Source organism: Sabethes cyaneus, chromosome 3 (genome assembly GCF_943734655.1).
Source record: "Sabethes cyaneus chromosome 3, idSabCyanKW18_F2, whole genome shotgun sequence".
In the NCBI taxonomy this organism is placed as follows: Eukaryota; Metazoa; Arthropoda; class Insecta; order Diptera; family Culicidae; genus Sabethes; species Sabethes cyaneus.
In genome coordinates this window covers 132,370,188-132,394,023 of record NC_071355.1, presented here as the reverse complement: position 1 = coordinate 132,394,023, position 23,836 = coordinate 132,370,188, and the positions used below count along the sequence as shown (strand labels likewise).

General features: G+C 37.8%; 1 protein-coding gene across 1 annotated transcript in view; it reads left to right on the top strand.

Moving 5' to 3' along the window:
• Positions 1-23,836, top strand: part of LOC128740156 (uncharacterized) — a 298,630-nt gene that overhangs the window by 263,331 nt on the left and 11,463 nt on the right. Inside the window, exon 16 of the mRNA XM_053835681.1 lies at positions 1,001-1,089. Coding sequence (XP_053691656.1) covers positions 1,001-1,089 — 89 coding nt within the window. The remainder of the gene's footprint in view (positions 1-1,000; positions 1,090-23,836) is intronic.

The following is a 23,836-nucleotide window of genomic DNA, read 5'->3' as shown; positions in this document are numbered from 1 at the left end:
TCTAAAATCCCCAAATTCCAAATTTGGTTCTTTTTGCTTGATTAGTTCTCGAGTTATGAGGAAATTTGAGGGAAGGGGTCTCAATTCACCATAGAAAAAAATCTTGCCTTCTGAACCCTCACATGCCGAATTTGGTTCCATTTGCTTGATTAGCTCTCGAGTTTTGAGAAAATTTGTGTTTTACTTGTATAGGAGCCCCCCTTTCACGCCCTCCATAAAATTGCTGATCAGTTTATCTATTCAACGACATATATGCTGTTCCACCGCCTACTTAGCTTCGAGGTACGATGCTGGTCTAACAAGCCAGTCGTCGCATATTCGAATCTCGGCTAGACGGTGCTTGCTTGATAGAGTCAGTAGGATCAGCCGGCTGCGAAGTCTGTCGATATAGAAGGGTAATGTCTAATGACGATTTAAGCCCACGACTTTGCTTTTTATATATGCTGTTCAGTTTCGTTCAGTAGTTTAGTAGTTATTAGCATTTGAAATCTTTCATTCAAACGTTACACTTCTATTTTCGTTTTCACAAAATGCTACCCAGTTCCAATATAGTAAACAAAGACATAGTCCTATGTCAAAATACATAAATTTCAATATCGAAAAAAGGATGGGTCAAAGACTAGACAATAAAGCTTTTAAACAAAAAAAGTGTATTGCTTGAGCCATTCTTGAAATATTCTCGAGATATTGTGCCGACTTTGAAAACCTGGTTCGAGAAAAACAGCGTTGAAGTTTCTATTCGCTGTGTGATCGCTCCAGACATGCGCAGCTGTTTGAATAGCAGTGCTATAGAGCCCACAGACAATTGATTTTATAAAAAAATTAAGTCCTACAAATGATTTTTGTGCCGCCCGATTTTTCAAGCCAAATTCCAAGGGGAGGTGACAAAAATTTTAAAAATATTTTGCAATTTTACAAAAATTTTAAAAATATTTTTCTTATTTAGTATATTCTAACTTCAAATTTCGTTTAAATGCACCAAAAATTTTTTTTCCCGCAGGTGATATTGTAATTAAGGAGGGAACAATAGGATCAAAAATGTACTTTATCCAAGAAGGTATCGTTGACATTGTAATGGCGAACGGAGAGGTAAGTACTAGTTAATAAAACTTAAAACTACAGAACTCACACCAAACTTATGGATTGGAAATTTTGAATATAATGAAACACATGTACAACTGTAGAATATAGTAAAATGAGCAACTTTGCTGAATTTAGTATCAGCATTTGTGACTCTAGCAGTACGTTTCTCAGAATTATGCGGAAGATTTTTGCCTAACTTTGTGCTTTTACTTGATCGAGTTCGGTTTCAGTTACCGAGAGAGAAGCATCTATTTGCTATTGTTCATAGAGCTCTAAGTCGATTTTTTTTAGAACTTTTTCTACCAACTTTGAAGAGAGTCACATACAACTATCATCGATGAGCAAATGATGACAAGAGGCCGCGAGTTACTGAGTTCCGATGTCATTTCTTTAGTCAGTTTCTTTAGTCTAGGTTTAACATTTTGAATATGGCTCAACAGGAATTGGACTGGACAAAGGGTAATAGGAACGATCTAAGGAACAAAGGAAACAAAATAACAGCAGTTCGTTCAACGTACCGAGAAAACCCGCTTATAAAATAATTAAAAGTGCTAACACAGGACAGCGATATCTAATTTTGAGGCGAAGAGTAGAAGGAATGTTCACTTTCTTCCCGTTTTTCATTAGAAGGGCAATGGATAGCATCACCTTCAATCAGCTAAACACAGGAAAGTGGATTGCTTCTAAAATCCACAGATAGACAACAAGCAGTAAACCTGAAGCAGACTGTATTAGGCACATTCAATGTCGAAATAGTGGAACATCCGACATTGAACACAACCCGTGAAATCATCTTTTGTCCAGATCTTGTCCAGATATGCGCACAGACGTAGAAACTGCCAAAGAGCAAAAATACGCTTACGTAGTTGAAGTCAAACGAATTAAGTGTAGATGCGGTAAATTTTGAGGATTCGGAAGCTATCAGTCTAACTTTCAATCTTGGAACTCTCCCTAGTTCCTTCAATGCATTGCAATGCTGACATTTATCTACGCAAAGCTAGACAGTATACACTCAAGTCTTTTTTTACACGGTTTGTTTTTTTCGATTACTCAAGAACGGTGCAACTTAGGGACCATTTACAAACTACGTAACGAATGTCGGGCCGCTCCCAAATGTGTTGAGAAATAATTGAATGGTCCCTAAGTTGTCCCGTTCCTGATAATCGAAAAAACAAACCGTGTAAAAAAGTACTTGAGTGTAAGGTAAATGTATTAGTTTTCGCTCCCTCCCCAATCTTCGCCGTCCAGGTGAAACATGCTTTGATCATATAACTTATTCTTTAGGTATACTAAGAAAATATATGTCTCCTTTCATAACATCAAATCTATATTCATTTTGTATTAATTACTTATACTTTTGCAATTTATTTACGATCAAATCTTGAACTTTAAACTGTCACCAACAAAAAGACCGTTATTTTCTCCGGATTGTGACAACTAAGATTTTGAAATGTTGAGAAAAGGTGTGAAAATATGCTATTTATGATACGTTTTAAGCGTCCTTATTAAGTCAGATCGAATGCAATACGAACAATATTGACATCTTCTTCTTCTTCTTCAGCAGCATAGATCCTCCATAGATTTCAAGCACTCGTCTCCATTCAACTCGGTCTTGGGCCACTCGTCGCCAATTTCCTAGTCATCTCAGAAGTCGCAAATCGCTTTCGACCTGGTCGAGCCATCGTGCACGTTGGGCCCCCCTGTTCCTGGTGCCGGTGGGGTTGTTGAAGAGGATTATTTTCGTCGCACTATCGTCCGGCATCCTTACGACATGTCCGGCCCACCGTAGCCTGCTAACTTTCGCTAGATGTACGATGGGAGTCTCCCCAAGCAGTGCCTGTAGCTCGTGATTCATACGCCTCCGCCACTCTCCGCTTTCAGTTTGTACTCCGCCAAATATCGTCCGCAGCACTTTCCGCTCAAACACGGCAAGGGCGCGTATGTCCTCCGTGAGCAGCGTCACGGCTTCAAGTCCATAAAGAACTACCGGTCTAATAATGGTTTTATACATTGTTAGCTTCGTGCGGCGGCGTATGCTTCCTGATCGTAGCGTTTTACGAAGGGCAAAGTAGGCCCGATTTCCCGCTTGGATGCGCCTGGATCTCCTTACTAGTGTTGTCCGCGGTCACCAGCGATCCCAAATACACGAACTTCTCTACCACTTCTAGTTTGTCGCCGTCAACGGTTACCGTCCGTGGGAGGCGCGCGTTTGTTTCCTTTGAGCCTCTTCCTTTCATGTATTTGGTCTTCGCCGCATTTATTTTTAGCCCAATTCTCCTAGACTCCGCTTTCAGTCTGGCGTAGATTGCCTCCGCCGTCGCAAAGTTCCTGGCAATGATATCGAAGTCATCTGCAAAGCCTAGAAGTTGGCTACTCTTGGTAAAAACCGTGCCTCTCGTTTCGATGCCCGCTCGTCGGATCACCCCCTCAAGAGCGATGTTGAACAGCATGCAGGATAGACCGTCACCTTGTCTTAACCCTCGTCGCGTCTCGAAGGGACTCGAGAGTGTCCCAGAGATGCGTACGAAACACATCACTCGATCCAATGTAGCTCTGATCAGTCGCGTCAGTTTGTCCGGAAAACCGTATTCGTGCATTATCTGCCATAGCTTGTCTCGATCGACTGTATCGTATGCTGCTTTGAAATCGATTAAGGTGTGATGCGTGGGCACGTTGTACTCCCGACATTTCTGCAAGATCTGTCGGATAGTAAACATTTGGTCCGTAGTTGCGCGAGCCCCCATGAAACCCGCCTGATAATTCCCTACGAAACCTTGTGCTATCGGTGAAAGCCGGCGTAACAGGATCTGGGAGAGTACCTTGTAGGCGGCGTTTACCAGCGTAATACCACGATAGTTGCAGCAGTCTAGCCGATCACCCTTTTTGTAGATGGGACAAACCACTCTTTCCATCCATTCCTCCGCTAGCTTTTCCTCCTTCCAAATACTCGAAATAACCCAGTGTAGAGCCTTTGCTAGCGTTTCTCCACCATGTTTATAAAGCTCTGCCGGTAGGCGGTCCTTCCCAGCGGCTTTATTGGTCTTCAGCAGCCTGATTTCTCGTTTGACTTCTTGGAGATCAGGTGCTAGTACATTACTATCTTCCATGGGCGCTCCTAGGTTAATTTCCGTTCCGCCTCCTTCTGCGACTTCGCCATTGAGGTGTTCATCAAAGAACTGCTTCCACCTGTCGACCACCTCGCGCTCGTTTGTAATTAGATTCCCTCCCTGGTCCCTACACATGTCAGGTTTCGGTGTGTAGCCCTTCCGAGTTTGGTTCACCTTCTCATAAAACTTGCGCGTGTCATTAGCTCGGACTAGTTGCTCTAATTCTTCACGATCTCTGTCCTCCTTTTGGCGCTTTTTCTCCTCAGGATCGTGATCAACTGGTTCCTAGCTCGTCGGTATTTGGCCAGGTTCTCTCTAGTGGCAATACTTAGATAATTTTTCCAAGCATTTTTTTCTCCTCCACCGCTTGTTGGCATTCCCTATCAAACCAATCATTTTATGTACTCCGAGCCGCAATACCTAATGCCGCGGTAGCGGCCTCTCCGATGGCCCAGCGTATTCTGCCCCAACCGTCTTCGAGGTTTGAAGCACCTAGCTCCTCGGAAAAAGGCAGTGCCTCATTCAGTACTCGCGCGTAGTTCTCGGCAGCTTGTGGGTTATCTAGCTGCCTGATGTTCAGCCGAGGAAGGCGGCTTTGACGTGTCGGTACGGTGGACAGCTTTGAGCGCACATGTAGAATCAATATCCGCACCCCGACGGGAGCGTACGTTCGTGATGTTAGAGAAAAACCGGCCCTCTATGAGAACGTGGTCAATTTGGTTCATTGTACGTTGGTCAGGTGATCTCCAGGTGGCTTTGTGGATATCCTTGCACAGGAAAAAGATGCTTCAGATCACCAGGCCTCGGGAAGCTGCGAAATTTATACATCGTTGGCCGTTATCGTTTGTATCGGTGTGCAGGCTATGGGGTCCTACCACCGGTCTATACATCTCTTCCTTACCGACCTGGGCGTTCATATCCCCGATGACGATCTTGATGTCCCGTGACTAGCAGCTGTCGTACGTTGCCTCCAGCCTAGCGTAGAACGCTTCTTTCTCATCGTCGGGTCTACCTTCGTGCGGGCAGTGCACGTTAATGATGCTATAATTGAAGAAACGGCCCTTTATCCTCAATACACACATTCTCTCGTTGATGGCCTTCCAATCTATCACGCGATCCTGCATTCCGCCCAGCACTACGAGCCCGTTCCCAGTTCGTTGGTAGCGCCACCGCTCTGGTAAAACTGGGCCTTTCCACCACGGATCTTCCATACCTTCTCTCCTTTGCGACAGATTTCCTGCAGAGCTACAATGCCGAGTTTGCGGGGTTCCAGCTGTTCAATCAGCACCCGCTCGCAACCTGCGATATTTAGCGATCTGCAGTTCCAAGTCCCGAGTCTCCATTCGTCATCCTTGTTCCGTCGCCTAGGTCGATGCCGAATATTCCGCTCCGAATATGCTTGAATGTTGTTAGTTATTGAATTTAGGTGTGTAGCCGTACTGGGGCAACACTACCGAGTCTCGCGATGGGGCTGCCATCTTATAGTGCCGAGACTCACTATACCTCCTTCCCAGTTAGTATACGACCTTAGTTTCCACCGGGATTGGTTACCCGATCTCCGCTAAGGTTGCTCGTATTCCGGCTGGTACCACGAGAAGGTCGGGATCGGAGTTACTGGATAAGAGGCTAACGACCACTATGGGGTCTATATTCCGCATTATCCAGCCGTTTACCAACAATATTGACATCAACCTTTGTATAAAAACGATCAGGGGTGGGCACCGCTAACCGAAATTTTAGCTTCGCTAACAGTTAATCGACTAATTCAAAACGTTAGCTTCGATAACCGCTAACCGCTAAAGTACCCAAAAATTTAGCGGTAGCTAACGCTAAATTGGTTAATGTAGCAGTAGAATCTTGGATTTGCTGTATTCGCCATTGCTGTTAAACTAGATTAGGAAACATAAAATGTACAATACAATGTACATACAAGAGAAACAGGTGCAATGATCCAGTCAATTGGACAAAATAACAGATGTGCGACAAAAGAACGTTCTACTATTATTCTGAACGACAATGTGTCACAGACACTTGCGTTGCTCCTCTAGAATCGCCCATCGACCCGTATCATCCACCATTAGCTATTACACTGACTACTGACGGCAATATTGAGGCCAACTCTGCTTAGCAATGTGCAACAATCGAAAACAGAGCTTTGAATTACCGTAAAATAAATGTTGCAGCTTTTACGGATTATTTGACAAGCGCAAATTGGGCAATTTTGATTGAACAAAATAATGTTGACGATATGGCTAAACTGTTTTGCGATACTTTGTACCAGTGGCTAGATACAAATTTGCCGTTATTGAAGGCGCCTGTTTCCCCTCCATGGACAACCCCGTATCTATGTTCGTTGAAGCGTAAGCGCAATTTTTGGCAACGTAAATATCGTCGCTGGAAAACCATTGCAACAAAGTGCAGGTTCAAGCAATTCAGTGATAAATAATGGCGAATGAATGCTTCGCTATACAAAAGATATGTCATGCGGGTTCAAGCAGCTCTACGTGTGAAACCAAAGAAATTTTGGAACTTTGTAAACTCCAAACGAAAATGTGCATCAATTCCTGGTAATGTTTATCTTGATGATTCTGAGTCTAAGTCAAATGCGGACTCGTGTGAATTATTTGCACGCTTTTTTGCCTCTGTCTTCGCCGACAGTTCTGCATCGGGATTGCTGGAACCTGAAATAGCTTCGCTGTCTGTTCCTGCCAATTTAGTCGACTTAAGCACATTTCATATAACTACGGATATTATCCTAACTGCTGCAAAAAATTGAAACGCTCGTTTTCTCCAGGCCCGGAAGCATCTGTCGTCATCGGTAAATGTGTTAACGTTTTGGCTGAAACTTTGCGTTGTATATTCAACAAATCATTCGACCAAGGTAAATTCCCTGCAATTTGGAAGGAATCTTTCAGGTTTCCAGTATTCAAAAGTGACGATCGTCGGAACGTGGGGAACTATCGTGGCATTACGAGTCTCTCTGCCACCTCAATAGTACGCACCTTTATTCAACATCAACATGGATTTATGCCTGTGCGATCTGCTGGCACGAACCTTCTTAAATTTACGTCTACATGCATATCGCACATGGAACAACCGGCGTTCGATCGTATAGATCATGACATACTATTAAGGAAAATTTTACGACTTGGAGCTTCACAAAAGTTTACCCTATGGCTTGGTTCATACCTGCGTGGCAGAAGTCTGCGTGTGAATCTCATTTCCTGCCAGTCGTCATAATTTACAAACAACTTTGGTGTGCCTCAAGGCAGTAATATGGGGCCTTTGCTATTTACACTGTTCTTTAATGACGTAACCTTATTGCTAGGTGTAGGTGTAAAGCTAGTATATGCCGATGATTTGAAGCTGTATCTTGTTGTAAGATCTATTGATGATTGTCGCCGATTCCAAGAGCTCTTGGATATATTTGTAAGCTGGTGCCGCAGAAACTGGTTACTTATTAGTATCGCTAAATGTCATGTTATGACGTTTCACCGTTCAGTGAACCCTGTAGTCTTCCGCTATCAAATCGACGACCAAGAGCTCACGAGAGTAGACCAAGTTACTGATCTTGGTATTCTGCTGGATGCCAAACTCTCTTACAATCTGCATCGTACGAATCTGATCACTAAAGCAGCACGTCAGCTCGGCTTTATCTCCAAAATCGCTCGGGATTTTAATGACCCGCACTGCCTGAAGGCACTGTATTGCTCGTTGGTACGGCCACTACTTGAATATACTAGCGTGGTTTGGTGCCCTCAACAGCTTGTGTGGATTTTGCGAATCGAACGCGTGCAGAAAAGGTTTGTTCGGTTTGCATTACGAAACCTGCCTTCGCGGGACTCCTCGGGCTTGAAACTCTTGACCGACGCAGGAAATATGAACAAGCAATGCTTGTTGCTGAAGTTATGAATGGTGAGATAGACTGCCCGGATATATTGGCACAGCTGAACTTTCGTGCCTCGCAGCGTTCGCTCCGATCAACTGGTTTACTACAGCAGAATTTTCATCGCACGACGTTCGGTTTAAATGAACCGTTAGCCTGCTGCATTCGTACTTTCTGTAAAGCGGAGGACCTATTTGACTTCGGCATGCCGTCTCATAAGTTTATACAGCAGTTACTGTCGTGTGTATTGTTATGAATTTGACCACAAATAATTTATGTAGACTTATAGTCAGATAAATTTTATACATATAAACAATAAACAATAAACAATAAACAATAAACAATAAACAATAAACAATAAACAATAAACAATAAACAATAAACAATAAACAATAAACAATAAACAATAAACAATAAACAATAAACAATAAACAATAAACAATAAACAATAAACAATAAACAATAAACAATAAACAATAAACAATAAACAATAAACAATAAACAATAAACAATAAACAATAAACAATAAACAATAAACAATAAACAATAAACAATAAACAATAAACAATAAACAATAAACAATAAACAATAAACAATAAACAATAAACAATAAACAATAAACAATAAACAATAAACAATAAACAATAAACAATAAACAATAAACAATAAACAATAAACAATAAACAATAAACAATAAACAATAAACAATAAACAATAAACAATAAACAATAAACAATAAACAATAAACAATAAACAATAAACAATAAACAATAAACAATAAACAATAAACAATAAACAATAAACAATAAACAATAAACAATAAACAATAAACAATAAACAATAAACAATAAACAATAAACAATAAACAATAAACAATAAACAATAAACAATAAACAATAAACAATAAACAATAAACAATAAACAATAAACAATAAACAATAAACAATAAACAATAAACAATAAACAATAAACAATAAACAATAAACAATAAACAATAAACAATAAACAATAAACAATAAACAATAAACAATAAACAATAAACAATAAACAATAAACAATAAACAATAAACAATAAACAATAAACAATAAACAATAAACAATAAACAATAAACAATAAACAATAAACAATAAACAATAAACAATAAACAATAAACAATAAACAATAAACAATAAACAATAAACAATAAACAATAAACAATAAACAATAAACAATAAACAATAAACAATAAACAATAAACAATAAACAATAAACAATAAACAATAAACAATAAACAATAAACAATAAACAATAAACAATAAACAATAAACAATAAACAATAAACAATAAACAATAAACAATAAACAATAAACAATAAACAATAAACAATAAACAATAAACAATAAACAATAAACAATAAACAATAAACAATAAACAATAAACAATAAACAATAAACAATAAACAATAAACAATAAACAATAAACAATAAACAATAAACAATAAACAATAAACAATAAAAATAATTTTAACGACAAGTAATTTCTACGAGACACAGATACTTGACAAAGAGCAGAAGAGCAGATTGCATCCAATCCCTGAAGAAGACTGAAATACACAGTTGAAACGTTGGCAAAATTACAAAATCTTTTCTACTTTTAATAGACTGACAGCCAATTAAAACGAGAATATTAAATTCTGCGGTGGACATAACAAATTTATGATAGCAATGGCGAATAGAGCACATCCAAGCTTCTACTACTGCATTGACACACACTACGATCACCCAACCATACACAGGCTAAATTGGTTGGGTACGGAGGGGGGTATTTTCAGCAGGTTTCTAAATTCAGCCTATTTGCCTTTTCTTTCGCCAATAAATATACTTTGCCGACATACAATTTTAATATGTTATAGCTATTTTCTCAAGACTGTAAGTAATCTACTAACTTTTAACGTTCTTTGACGTCAAAACCACCTGTTCTTCCACTAGAACATGAAATAATTTCATGAAAAAAATCACAGGCGTTAATGAAAAAATATTTTGAAGAACAGTACCATATTGAAAATGGCAGAAATGGAAAATATTTCCATAAGATAGGTTATAGTGTTTTTCGATTTTTCTTTGCAGTTTTCTTCCACAGTGGAAATTTTTGTGAAAGATTTTTCCAAATAATATTTTATGCGGATTGCTGCATATTTGGTTCCTGAGATATAAACTTTTAAGGATAAAAAAATGCTGCTGGTATAAAACGCCCAGGAATATTTTAGGAATTTGACTTTTTTGGTCATTAATCTATTGTCATTATCGTGAAATTTTTATCACTAACAAATAAACATTTGTCAATGAGTAACACAAGATCAAGAACAAGAAACAAAAAAAAATTGTGAAAACTGTTTTTCAGATAATAATTTTGCTGAATTACTAAGAAATCTTAATAACATTTTCATAATTTTTTTTTTCAATTGTGACTTCTCTGACGATAAACTTCTCTGGATGTTTTCTGAGGAGACCTCAATTTTTTTAAATACTGATTTATTTCGTAAGTCCATTAACTGTGCCCGCGTACAAAACTTTACGAAGTTTCGAGATTCGATCCAAATCTGTGCGATAATATTGAATTAAAAGAAAATTTTCATATTCTTTAACAACTTTCCTCCTGCTAAAAAAATTATCGGTTGGTTTAGTGGTACATAAATTCAGCTGAAGCTAACAAAAACGCTAAAGGTTTTAAAAATTAGCAAAAACGCTATCCGCTAACCAAAATGTTAGCTGAGCTAATTAGCTGTTAGCGGATTAGCGGAATTGTGCCCACCTCTGAAAACGATAAACTGGTCATAGCATAAGTACACAACGAGCTGAAGGGAAAACAATGGGGTGATGCGATGCGAGGGAGATGGGTTAGTTAGGATGGAAAGCGGACTGATCATGCATAAAAGGCCCCGCAACTGCTGGCGCGAGGAGATAAGCAATCAAACGTTTCAACCCGGAGGTGATTCTTGCGTAGAGTCAAAGGAACAATTCGAAAAGTTACTGAATGCAGTGGAGTACAGTGCTCAAACGCCATTTTACTGAAATTACCAACTAGTTGAAAAGTGCTTCCGTCGTGCGCCGTGCCTCCGGGTGAAACGTTGGCCGTTCGTTATAAGGCCTAGTGAATAACAACAACTCCGCAGATTAAAGTAGTAACCATTACCCGTGAAAACTACAACACCACCACAGCAAACTCCCAAATTTTCATCCCAAATACATCCAAATGTCCACTAAAGTGCTCGAATTGAAAAATCCTGTGATTTGATACCCCATTTGCCATGATTTCCAAGAGAATTCCAAATGGCCATTTTTGAGGCCAATGTCGAATGTTACACCCAAATGTCCACTAACGAGCTCGTGTTGAAGAAACCTGTCATTTGATATCCCATTTGCCATGTTTTTGAAGAGAATTCCAAATGGTCACTTTTGAAGCCCGGTAAACCGATGCCGGATGTTCCGGAATGTCCAGATCGACTCAAAATACATCCAAATATGCACTAAAGAGCTCGTGTTAAAAAATCCTGTCATTTACCCCCCATTTGCCATATTTTCGAAGAGAATACTAAATGACCACTTTTGAGTTCCGGTAGAACCGACAACGGATGTTCCGGAGAGTGAGGCGTAAGCCAGCGCTCTACAGGATAGTGTAAAGCCAAGTGTCCACTATAGAGTTATTTTGGTAGAGTAAAAAGCGTAGAGCGTAGAGACTCTACCAGCTGTGTGTACACTATAAGGCATCTCTACCACTTTACCGCTCTACCTAGAGAAAAAGTACAGAGTTCGGTAAATTTTACCAAACTTTGGAACAGCTGAACGTTTGGTAAAATTTTTTTTGGTGCCATACATTACTAACGATCCGTCAACGTCGATTGGCACCATCGAAATTTTTACCGAACGTTCGGCTGTTCCAAATTTTACCGAACGTTTTAAGTGTGTAATAAATGTCAGAAATATAGCACGTTCACAGGCCAAATGGAAATTTAAGTGAATATTTTATCTTTAAGTGAAATTATATGAGGTAACTTGTAATTTTACATTATGATAGCCGTTTCTTTGGTAATAATTGACAGGTAGGGTGGCTCTAATTTACACAATGATCGCAATACTACGCAAAACATGACAGGACATCATGCTTTCGTAGCAATGGGTTCTATTCTTAGTCACCTCACTGGTCGACTGCTGGACTGCTCGATTGCTCAACTGGTCGACTAGACTGCCCGATTTGATTGCTCGACTGGACTGCTCAACTGGACTGTTCGATTCTATTGCTCGATTGGACAGATCGAATTGACTGCTCGACTGAGCTGGTCGATTGAACTGCTCGACTGGACTGCTTGACGGGACAGTTTATTCAACTGTCCGATTCGACTGCTCGATTCAACTACTCGATTCAACTACTCGACTCAACTGCTTGACTCGGATGCTCGATTTGACCACTTGACTCGGCTGTTCGATTGAATCTCGATTCAACTGCTCGATTCGACTATTCGAATCGGCTACTCGACTCAACCGCTCGGCTTACTACTCGATCCAACTGCTCGACTAAACTATTCGATTTAACTACTCGACTTGAAAGCTTGACTCAACTGCTCGACTGGACAGCTTGATTCAACTGCTAGACTGAACTGGTCGATTGAATTGCTTATTTGGACTGTTTGGTTCGACTGCTCGAGTCAATTGCTCGACTGGATAGCATGATTCAACTGTTCGATTCAACTGCTCGACTAAACTTCTCGATTCAACTGTTCTACTGGACTGCTCGACTGAACCTTGATTCGACTATTCGATTCGGATAATCGACTCAACTGCTCGACTTACTACTCAAGCCGACTGCTCGATTCAACTGCTCAACTCAACTGCTCGACTGGACAGCTTGACTAAACAGCTTGTTCAACTGCTTGACTCGACTGCTCGACTCAACTGCTTGACTCAACTGCTTAATTTGGCTACTCGATTCGGCTGCTTGACTGGATTGCTCAACGCGATATCTAATCGGCTCATTTGAATCGGTTCGCGGCAGAAAATGGAAAATGGAGCTTTTTTCGATTGAAAATAGGTAAAACACGAACCAGTTCTATATAAGTTAAAAATGGTATCTTCAGTTTTTTTGAATAGATAAACATAAAAATATGATTCATAATAAAGTTGAAGCCAAATTTCATTTGACAAGGATTTGTCGCGTACAAATAGTCGTGCTAAAAACCCGCGCAAAATAGACTTCAGTGTATCACGGTTTTTGTAAAAATGAGAAGGGTGGTACTAATCATAACCAAATGAACGAAAAGCTTGCTAAAAAATTAGTTAATTATTAAAATTATTAAAAATTAGTTTTACAATTATTGCGAAAATTAGAACCACCCCAACCATCAATTACATCAAAAGAAAGGCCTTTGTGAATGAATTTTTTTTAATTATTTAATTAAATAAATAATTTTCAATTAAAATTTCATTCTGCAATACTGTATTATGCAAAATAAAAAAATTTCTGACATTCATCTTATAGGGTAGTTGATCCAATAGTTGTGGTAGTACCAATAGTTGCGCTAGTATTCATTATTAATGGATATTTTCGTTACCGAAGCATTTTCAATAAAACAATTATATGTTCATTATATAAAACAAGTTCTTATAAGTATTGGTAGTTAGACTACACCTTTTAAAATTAAAACATTATTTGCTAAAATGCCGATTTTCTAAAATCTAAAACAACTATAGACACAGTTGAAGCGCACAACTATATAGTATAGTAGCTCATTTCTATAGTTGCGATAAATGTTTTGCCTTTCTACTATATAAATATATAGTATAAAGGTATAGAAATCACTTGGAAAACCGGAAATGGAAAGAAGGTCCTGCGGGCCGAATGTTATATACCGTTCGACTCAGTTTCGAAAACTGAGCATTTTCTGTGTGTGTGTATGTATGTGTGTGTGTGTGTGTGTGTGTGTGTATGTGTGTGTGTGTATGTGACGCTTTTAATCTCACTCACTTTTCTCGGAGATGGCTGGACCGATTTTAATGTTCTTAGTGTCAAATGAAAGGTCTAGGTGTCCCATTGGTCGCTATTGAATTTCATACTGATCGGACTTTTAGTTCAAAAGTTATGTATAAAAATATGAAAAATATGGGACTTCATTATCTCATAGGTCCCTTAACCGATTTGAACAAAATTGATTGCATATGAAAGAGGAGCCTTGCAAACCCTTAACTTCCAAATTTCATGACGATTGGGCTTGTAGTTTGAAAGTTACATAAAGAAATGTGAAAAAATAATATTTAAAACATATTTTTGTAACATATAAGCATTAATTCAATGAAAAACATCACACATTTTATTATTATTTGAAAATAACTGCTGAGATCTATCAAACGAAACCGAGTTATTTAAAATCGGACGGTTCATTCAAAAGTTATTTAAACTTTAACACTTAAGCACCGTATATTAAACCGTTAAAACGTGTGAAATCAAAACAAATGTTGATTGTATTTAATGCGTGTGATGTATGTGTGTATGTATGTATGTATGTATGTATGTATGTATTATGTATGTATGTATGCATGTATGTATGTATGTATGTATGTATGTATGTATGCATGTATGTATGTATGTATGTATGTATGTATGTATGTATGTATGTATGTATGTATGTATGTATGTATGTATGTATGTATGTATGTATGTATGTATGTATGTATGTATGTATGTATGTATGTATGTATGTATGTATGTATGTATGTATGTATGTATGTATGTATGTATGTATGTATGTATGTATGTATGTATGTATGTATGTATGTATGTATGTATGTATGTATGTATGTATGTATGTATGTATGTATGTATGTATGTATGTATGTATGCATGTATGTATGTATATATGTATGTATGTATGTATGTGTGTATGTGATCACAAGCAACAATGTGAGTTTGATTGTACTCTCATGGTGGTTTTCATGACCAATTGTGGTCTTGAATGCTATCATAAGAATGTAATAAAACTCAATTTGTTACTTGGGATGACAATTTACAATTTTTAAATTTGCATTGAAATTCAAGAAAAGTCTTCAAGAAATTGTCTGAAGTTTTTGAAGCCTCTTAGTGAAATACGAAATTTGAAATTAAAGAAAAGAAAAAACTTTTACCGACTAAATTCCACTATTTAATATTTATTCGCGACAGATACGTATACGCTTTGGAATAAGACACTGATGAAGCCTGCACGTCGTAGGCGAACTACGTATCTATTGCAAATAAATATTAAATAATGGGATTCAATCGAAAAGCTTTTTCTTTTCTTTTATTTCAGTTCACTTGCTGTTACTCACAATTGTACACGAAAAGCAAACAGCGAAGAAAAGCAGTTAATTTAAGCATGTAGGTCTTTTTAATCAATAGATACTAGAGCTTAGAAATGTTACATGAAAAATAGGAAGTAAACGTTGCACGGTAGTAATTTTGTAAGATTTGTTTTCGTTAATGACATTTTAAAGGACAGATGTTTTATGTCATGTATCATGTTTCAACAAATAAATCAAAAATGACAAGCACTGGAAATCATATCGATCATATTTCCTATTCTCAAGCATGTTTAAGGCGCAGCTTGCACTATTTTTCGACCTCATCTTGTTTTCCTAACCCTCTGACATTGTAAAAACGATGCGATCAAGCTAATGACTATCTTTTCATGAAAGTACATTCAAAAGAAGCTTAAGTTTTGATTTTCATGCAAAAATAATTATCTGAAGGAGCGCCAGCTAAGAAAAAGTTCAATTTCTCTTTTTCATATCTAATGCTCTATTCAGTTATTTTTTCTAATTCAGATATATCGCAAAATTGAAGCCAAGCAAACTAATAGTAAAATGTTGAGATTAATCATTTTGTTGTCGATATCCTTTGTCTTCAAAAGCGAAGTGTAATAATAATTTTTCTGAACTCTTGTTTTTCAAAGATGCTAACTTTTGAACGCATGGTATTAATTAATTATCAAAAAATCTGTTTTGAACACATATTTCATATTGTCAATTCAAAACAAGTTTCGTATATGGCTCTGAAGCCCAAAAGTTAAGGCCGACCGATTATAAAACTAAATAAGGTGTTACAAGTATTTACGCACCCAAGGAAAGAAAATTTAATTATTCTACGCAATACGTTGGTAATTTTACTGGCAAATAAGGATTTTGAGGAATACGGAACGGATATTTAAAAGTTAATCTAGTCAAGTTAATTATACATAGACGTTCCTGAGAAATTAAATAATGATTATTGTGGCAGTAGAAAGGCTACGTCACGCCGCTAGGTGGATTAATTCGGGTTTTTTTACTTAGCAACCTAGCAATGTATACGGAATAACGCAATTAAAGGAACACCAAACTTAATTAAGGGAACATTAACGCAACTATTGGTACAATATAATTGAATAGGAAAATTCATTATTTTCGTTATAAAGCTTCTCGTGCAACGAATGCAATTGTCTTGCCTTGCGACAAAAGCCTTGTGTTTGATAAATTAATATCCCACAAGCATTAATTGAAGCATATACCTCAATGAACAAGAAAAAAGAAATTATATTGTGCTTAGCTGCGCGACTAATGGAGCGACTACCCTACACACTTCATATACGCGCGTAAACATAGGCGCGATTTGTTTGCGTCGGTTGCATCAGCAAAATATGGCGTCATATTGTGAAATAGTTTCAAAAACGAAATCGTTCTCTACCGAGTTCTCTACAGGTCTATCTAGCAGGTTAGATAAAGCGTAGAGTATATGTAGAGCTCTACAATCACAAAACGGACGTGTGTACACTGTAGAGTTTTTTGTAGTAAAGAACTCTTCCATATAGTTGCTGTAGAGCTCTACCAGCGAGCTCTACAGGGTGTATACACTACTCTACCCATCTCTACGTGAGATTTTTCTCTAGCTCTACCTGAAAAACTCTATAGTGGACATTTGGCTTAAAAGTCATTATTAGTGACTACAAAAAAAATGGATAACTTTTGCGCTGTCAATTAAACAGATTTATAATTTTATTTCATCTGTTACTTATGACGTCAAAAAAAATCCCACCGCGATCTGGAATATCTCCGAGAAAATGGAACCATAATTTACCAGCAAATTTTTCAATACAAGGGCAATCTAATGTGGTTCTTTTAAGATTAGTTGCATAAAAATCAATTGAAAATCAGTGGAGATAGAGCCAAAAGTGTAACTGAAAGTACCTTCATCTTTGATGTCGGGGACGTAAAGGTTAATGGAGTCTACGTAGCATATCCCGAGCAGGAGCGAAGAGCAAAATAGTATTAAAATGTGTTTTGGAAATCGAATAACTCGTATCAAAATTTGGCCTTATTTTGGCTGACATAGTTGGTAAAATGACAAAAAATTATATCAAAATTTTCCTCCTTTAAGGTCAAAAGAATAACTATTTATGTTATTTGAATAACAAAGTAATAACATAACTGTATTCAGAGTTTGGAATAACATATTTTAGTATTATTAAGGTATTGAATAACAAATGCAGTAGCATATAACATATTAAAAAATCATTTCATGAAATATTTATAGTTTAAAATCAATAAAAATCAATAAAAAATTATTATTAAATATATCGAATGTCATTTTAAGGTCATAGCATAGCATAGCATAGCATAGCATAGACAACCGTACACACCATGCACTATGGGGGATTTCCATACAAGCAGGCGGACAAAAATATTTTTGAACTTTTTTAGGATTTTTGATGTTTTCCTAGTTGATATGACTAAAATATGTTGGTAGAGTACATTTACAAACATTTCACGAACATATTTTGAAAAGAATTTAACTTTTTGCCTTTTCCATATGTGGAAAACTAGTACATGACTTGGTAAAATCACCATTTTAGGATCAATTCTTAACCAATTTTCGATCTGTTTTTTGCATTAAGTTTGTAAATCCTGTCTTCAAATGTGCAGATGTTTATTTATATTGGACAAGATGGCGATCATAAAATGTTAAAAGTCCCTTATTGCTTAAAATTTCAAAATCGGCCTTTCAGCTCAATTATTTTTTTACCAATGGCCAAACTTAAAGAAATTAGGTTTTAAGTTAAAACCCATCAACAAATCATTAAAGGAAGCCAGAACAGAAGAAAAATTTAAAAAGTGCCGCACGGTAGAAGACCTGACTTTTTAGCAAAGCCCAAAGGGCCGAGTGTTATTCACTCTTTAACTCAGGTCGATGAGATCGACAAATGTCTGACTGTATGTATGTAAGTATGTATGTATGTATGTATGTATGTATGAATTTATATATACACGTATGTGTTTCTGTGTTTGTGCCTCCCAGTTGGCTTCGAGGCATGACGCTGGCCTAATAAGCCAATCGTCGTATGTTCGAATCCCGGCTGCGAGAGGCTGTTAGAATCAATAGGATCGTAGCAACTGGCCCTGCAATTGTCTTGTACTCTAACAGCTGGCTGCGAAGTCTGTCGTATAAAAACAGAATGTCAAGTTTCGATAACGGAATGTAGCACCTAGGCTTTATGTGTTTTTATATATGTGTTTATGTAATAAATTGTCTACTAACGTTTTCTCGGAGATGACGCAAACAAATTTTACACAATATGTTTCATTTGCAAGATACTATCGTCGATTTACCGAAATTGGTCCATAAGTTCAGTAGATTTAGAACTTATCTTGAAATAGGCCTTAGGACTTTCAACCCACTCAATATGGACTGCAATTTTAAATTTTTGAAGACGTTTCTTCGATAAACTTAGCAGGAGGGGCGCATGTTTTCTTCATAGTTCCAATAATGTCGTAAGCAGGAAATCTCGATGGTGACTTCCTATAAATTACTTCATATTGAAATCTGGCTGAAGTTTTCAAAAGGTGGCATAATCAACCCTATTGAATGTATTATGCGACCTTCTGAAAACTAAAGCCAGTAAATCTGCTTAACCCAGCTTCTAAATATGATTACACTAAATGCTTCTTCTGTTGACATAATTTCACGTTGCTCAGTTAGCTGAATGGCGTGCGTGTGTGTGTGTGTGTGTGTGTGTGTGTGTGTGTGTGTGTGTGTGTGTGTGTGTGTGTGTATTATTCGCTGGAAATATATTTAGTCTTGAAATCTCCCATAGTGACTAGAAATTTTCAAAACACTATATTTCGCAGAGTGGCGCATGGTGGCACGTAATTCTTTCATAATTCGCTAGTATATACCTGAGATTTTACCCAGAAGAACGAATTAACCTGGAGATATCTGGAGAAAAAAAGTTCTCGTCTAACAAAAGAGAAAATACTCTTATTTTTTCATGTTTTTCCTCTTCTCATGCTTTTTATTATTATTTTTATTCCTCTAGCTGCCTAAACCATCTGTTTTTCGGAAAGCTCATTTTATTACCTTTCTAATGATATATAATACATAAGATTTAATTTTGAAAATAGTGTTCAAAAATTGCTTTGAAACTAAACGTGTTTTCAAGGCAAAAAGCATATAAATCCTATCGCTTTTCAACTTTGACAGCCTCTATCTCAGGAACAACATCCAATTGAGACGTGCTATTTTGGATTTTTCTTAATTGAAGTGTTTACTATCAATAGAAAATTTTATTAAGCGGATTAGTGAAAGTCAGTTTTCTGATTTTTGTCCGCCTGATATCTCATAGTGCCATGGGTGGCTGATATGATGTGCCCGTAAGCACACCATACACCTGGCCATGTCCTTACGATTGTAGAAATGGGTACGTTAGTTGAACACCTAATGCAAGAAGATGCGCAAAAACTCACGCAATACTCATAGGTGTTCGTGTACCCAGCAATAAACGATTTAGCAAAATATATAGTATGAATGGTGTACACATAGGTAAAAGTAGAACAATCTCACCAGCAATCTCTCGGACGAAATACAATTGTGTCGTACCTCCAATATCCAATATCCAATAAGTTATTATATTTCACTTATTATCCATGAGCATTATCTAATTGTTACAGCCAAAGTTTTACCGTGTATCAGGACGTGCATGATGAGCTAAAACGAAACAAACCATTAGAGCAACATACTTGGCCCAATCGCCAACAAAGCCACACCAGGCAGGGGCCTGGGATAACAAGAGCTATGTTAAATATATAATATAGATGAATAAGTAGGTTCATAGAAATAGGGTTAATATACCAATAGGTTCCAGAAATCAACCAATTTATAGAAAAGTAATTAGTATTAACAGGTACTTCAGTTATTAGATTATATAAAACTGTGATACGTTTAGGGCTGAAGCAACACAAGAATATAGACAGCAACAAGCACTTACTTTGTCGATAGATATGAATAATTTTATATGCATGCTGCTAATATTGAACAGCACTTTCAGTACTATACTTATGATTTCTTTTTAGTAGATTAGTTTTGATTGTCTGACTGTTCAGATTCTTCTGATTCTGGCACGTCATACAGTTGTTGGATTTTCGCCTTCACTTTTCCTTTATCTGTCGCCAGTTCCTCCCATTCCTGGCCATTCAAGTCTCCGAGCCTGTCCATATTCTGCTTTATGGTATCCAGCCAGTTATAAGCCGGTTTCCCCCGTTTTTTGTATGGTCTACAGTATTTGGCCGCAAGCTTTAACAGGTGATTGTTTTCTCTCCTCATAACGTGGCTCCAGAAGCGCATTTGGAGAACCCTAATTTTCTTTGTAACTGTCTTACCTCCTAAGATCTTCTTTGCGGTCTTTCCTACTTCCTCATCATCGCTGGTGCAACACCTGGCTAGTTCGTGTATGATTTGTCTTTCGTAGTTCCTTAAAGATGATCTCGATCGCTTTGTGTGCACGGACACCTGAGAACCGTAGATCATTGTTGATGCAACTATCGTCTCATATTGAAGACGGTTTATGGCTGGTGAAGATTTATTTTCTTTAGCGAATTTCACTACCGCTTTGGAAGCTCTGATTGCTTTTTTGCATCTGGACTTAGCTGTTTTTGAACGACAGAGTTTGTCTGTTATTGTCAGACCGAGGTATTCGAGTTCTTGAGCCACGTTGTAAACCTTACCACCTATAATAAGGTTTGGTGGGGGTTGTTCTCCCGGGGCTCTAATCAAGAGTTTAGTTTTTGCTGTGTTAACGTGTAGGTTGAGTTCCGCTAAATGTTTCAACAGTGCAGGGATTAGCATATCCAGTTGTTTCTTGGTGCTAGCCAGGACTAAGATGTCGTCCGCATAAACCAATGTAATTGGGAAGCGAATTTGACCATTTTGATCCATTGTAAATGTCCCCTGTAGCTCTTCTTCCACCTGTTGCAGTACTCTCTCCATCAACAGGTCAAACAGATAAGATGACAAGGGGCATCCTTGCTTAATTCCCATCCGCCTCGCTTCGTTGCATGTTTTTTGTCCATCCCAAAGGGTTTGGGAACTCTCACCGCGAACACACTCGATGATTCTGGATACCAACTCATCATTTGCCCCTTTCCTCTTTAACACACTTGGTAGATCCAGCAAGGATATATTGTCGAAGGCCTTACTCACGTCTAGAGCCATAATGTACAATTTATCTCCTGCGCGCCACTTTTCCTCGAGGATGCGTTTAGTCACAAATATATGGTCCAACGTCGAGCGTCCCTGTAGAAATGCGGCTTGATGGGATCCTATAGGGTCAGATGAATTTATGAGCTGGGATAGAAGCCATGATGCATATATTTTATATCCCACGCTGCTCAAGCAGATCCGCCTGTAATCCCCTACGCCTTTGGGTACTGCAACCTTGGGTATTGGAATGAGCAGCGATCGTTTCCAATCTGCTGGAAGGTTGTTTTCCTGTCATACCCTTGTTATGAAGTTCTGCAACTCCTTAAGCGACCCGTCGTCCGCGTATTTGTTCAGTTCAATTTAGAGGTTGTCAATACCGGCTGCTTTACCATTTTTACTATCTTTAACTATTTCAGAAATTTTCGTCCTATCGAGAGCGAAGGTTGTGTCTATTGTAGGAGCTGACACTTTCGGAGGTATAAGTAGCTCTCCCTCGTCAGACCTCATCCATTGTTTCATCGAGATGTATGGTTTTTTGCAAAAATTAAATTTTTTCTTTGACTTTTTGAAATACCTATGGGTTCTACTTATTCGTTCTCCTAGCTTGAACTTGCTCAGGTTTTCAAAAAAGGACTTTTGTTCTTTTTCTTCCTTGATACTGCTAAGCTTAGAAAAAAGTGCTTTGGATGATTTTAACTGGGAGATGGCATTTTGATTGAATGGGTTCCTATTTATCCTGTAGGACCACTTTTGAATGCTGTTCAATGCTTTCCTACGCTGAGGTGATAGCGGAATATTACGGGTATTGGGGATGATGTTCACCGCAGTCCGCTTGTACTTGTTAACAAGTTGTGACCATACCTTCGTAATGTCACCATCGTTCACATCGATTTTGATCTCATTCAGAGTTTTCCGGTATTCAATCCTATATTTTTCGATCTGTAGTAGTGCTACATTCCAACGAATTTGTCCATCCAGGACCATTTCATCTTCTTCGTAAATTTTACGAATTGAGTTTGTTTCTAATTTTATTTGTCCTGTAAGAAGCTTATGATCCGTACTAACACTGTTTATCCATTTTGCATTTAAATTTTTAAGAAAAATCAGAGAGTTTCTGGCGGTGACAATGTGATCGATCTGGGATCCTCTGGTTCCAACTGCCCAGGTTGTCATGAATTTTTTATTAGCCATCGTACTTCTCAGTACCAAGTTATGCCTACTTAAAAAACTTCATCTGTTCCCCGTTCGTATTGCTAAGTTCATGTCCCAGAAATGGCCCTACTAGCTCATAATCCTCGGGGGATAGGTTATTTTTTCCGATTTGCGCATTAGTGTCGCCCATACATATCATTTTACGTTGGTTTTTAACAGTTGCAATACCGTGGACCCCCGTTCGTTTGACCGTTTTTAATCTGAACACTTTTTAATTTGAACCCCGCTGGTTTGCACGATGTGCAAATTAAAAATGGTTCAAATGTCATTCTCAACATGGCATCATTTGCCTTCGCAGACAATGCACATAAACACGATTTGTTTGTACTGATCTAGCGTTTTCAATCCTAGTTTAATCAGTTTCACATTTTGTTTCCCAACGATAACGATAGAAATCCGATCGGAGAATAACATATTCGCTGCTTGCAACTACCAACTAAACGAGACTAAATCAAACCACCAAAACAATAACAAAGAGCAGGGCGGTAAGTTCATATAAATTTCAGCATATTTAGGGTTGCTAGTTGTTCAAATTAAAAACGAACCCCGTTAGTTTGCATGAGGAATCGTTCAAACGAACGGGGGTCCACTGTACATGATCCTAGATTACCTATAAATTGAGAACTGAGTTTAGAGTCTGGGTAAAATAACCCAGTGGCCCGCGGGTATTTGTCATTATCAAACCAGTGACACACATCATGTACAGCCAACTTCTGCTAATTGCACTAAGCTCTTAGCCCATTTAGTAGACTTTCGTTAATTGGGCCTAGCTGTCAAAACCGAGGAACATATCGATTGTTTTTGTCGAAATTGTCGCAGAAAGGTAAAGCATATACCTCCGAAATCAAAACGAAACCTAATCTTTTCGTTGATGATTTTTCTGGATTGTTGAACAAGTAAACAGTGGAATTTCATACGATAATGTTAATATATATTGGCATTTTAACTGCTTCGCCGTGATGCTAAAATGCGAGAGTCAAGCTTAGAAATGACCAGACCACGATATGGTGCAGTTGTATTACTATTAATTAATTTTAA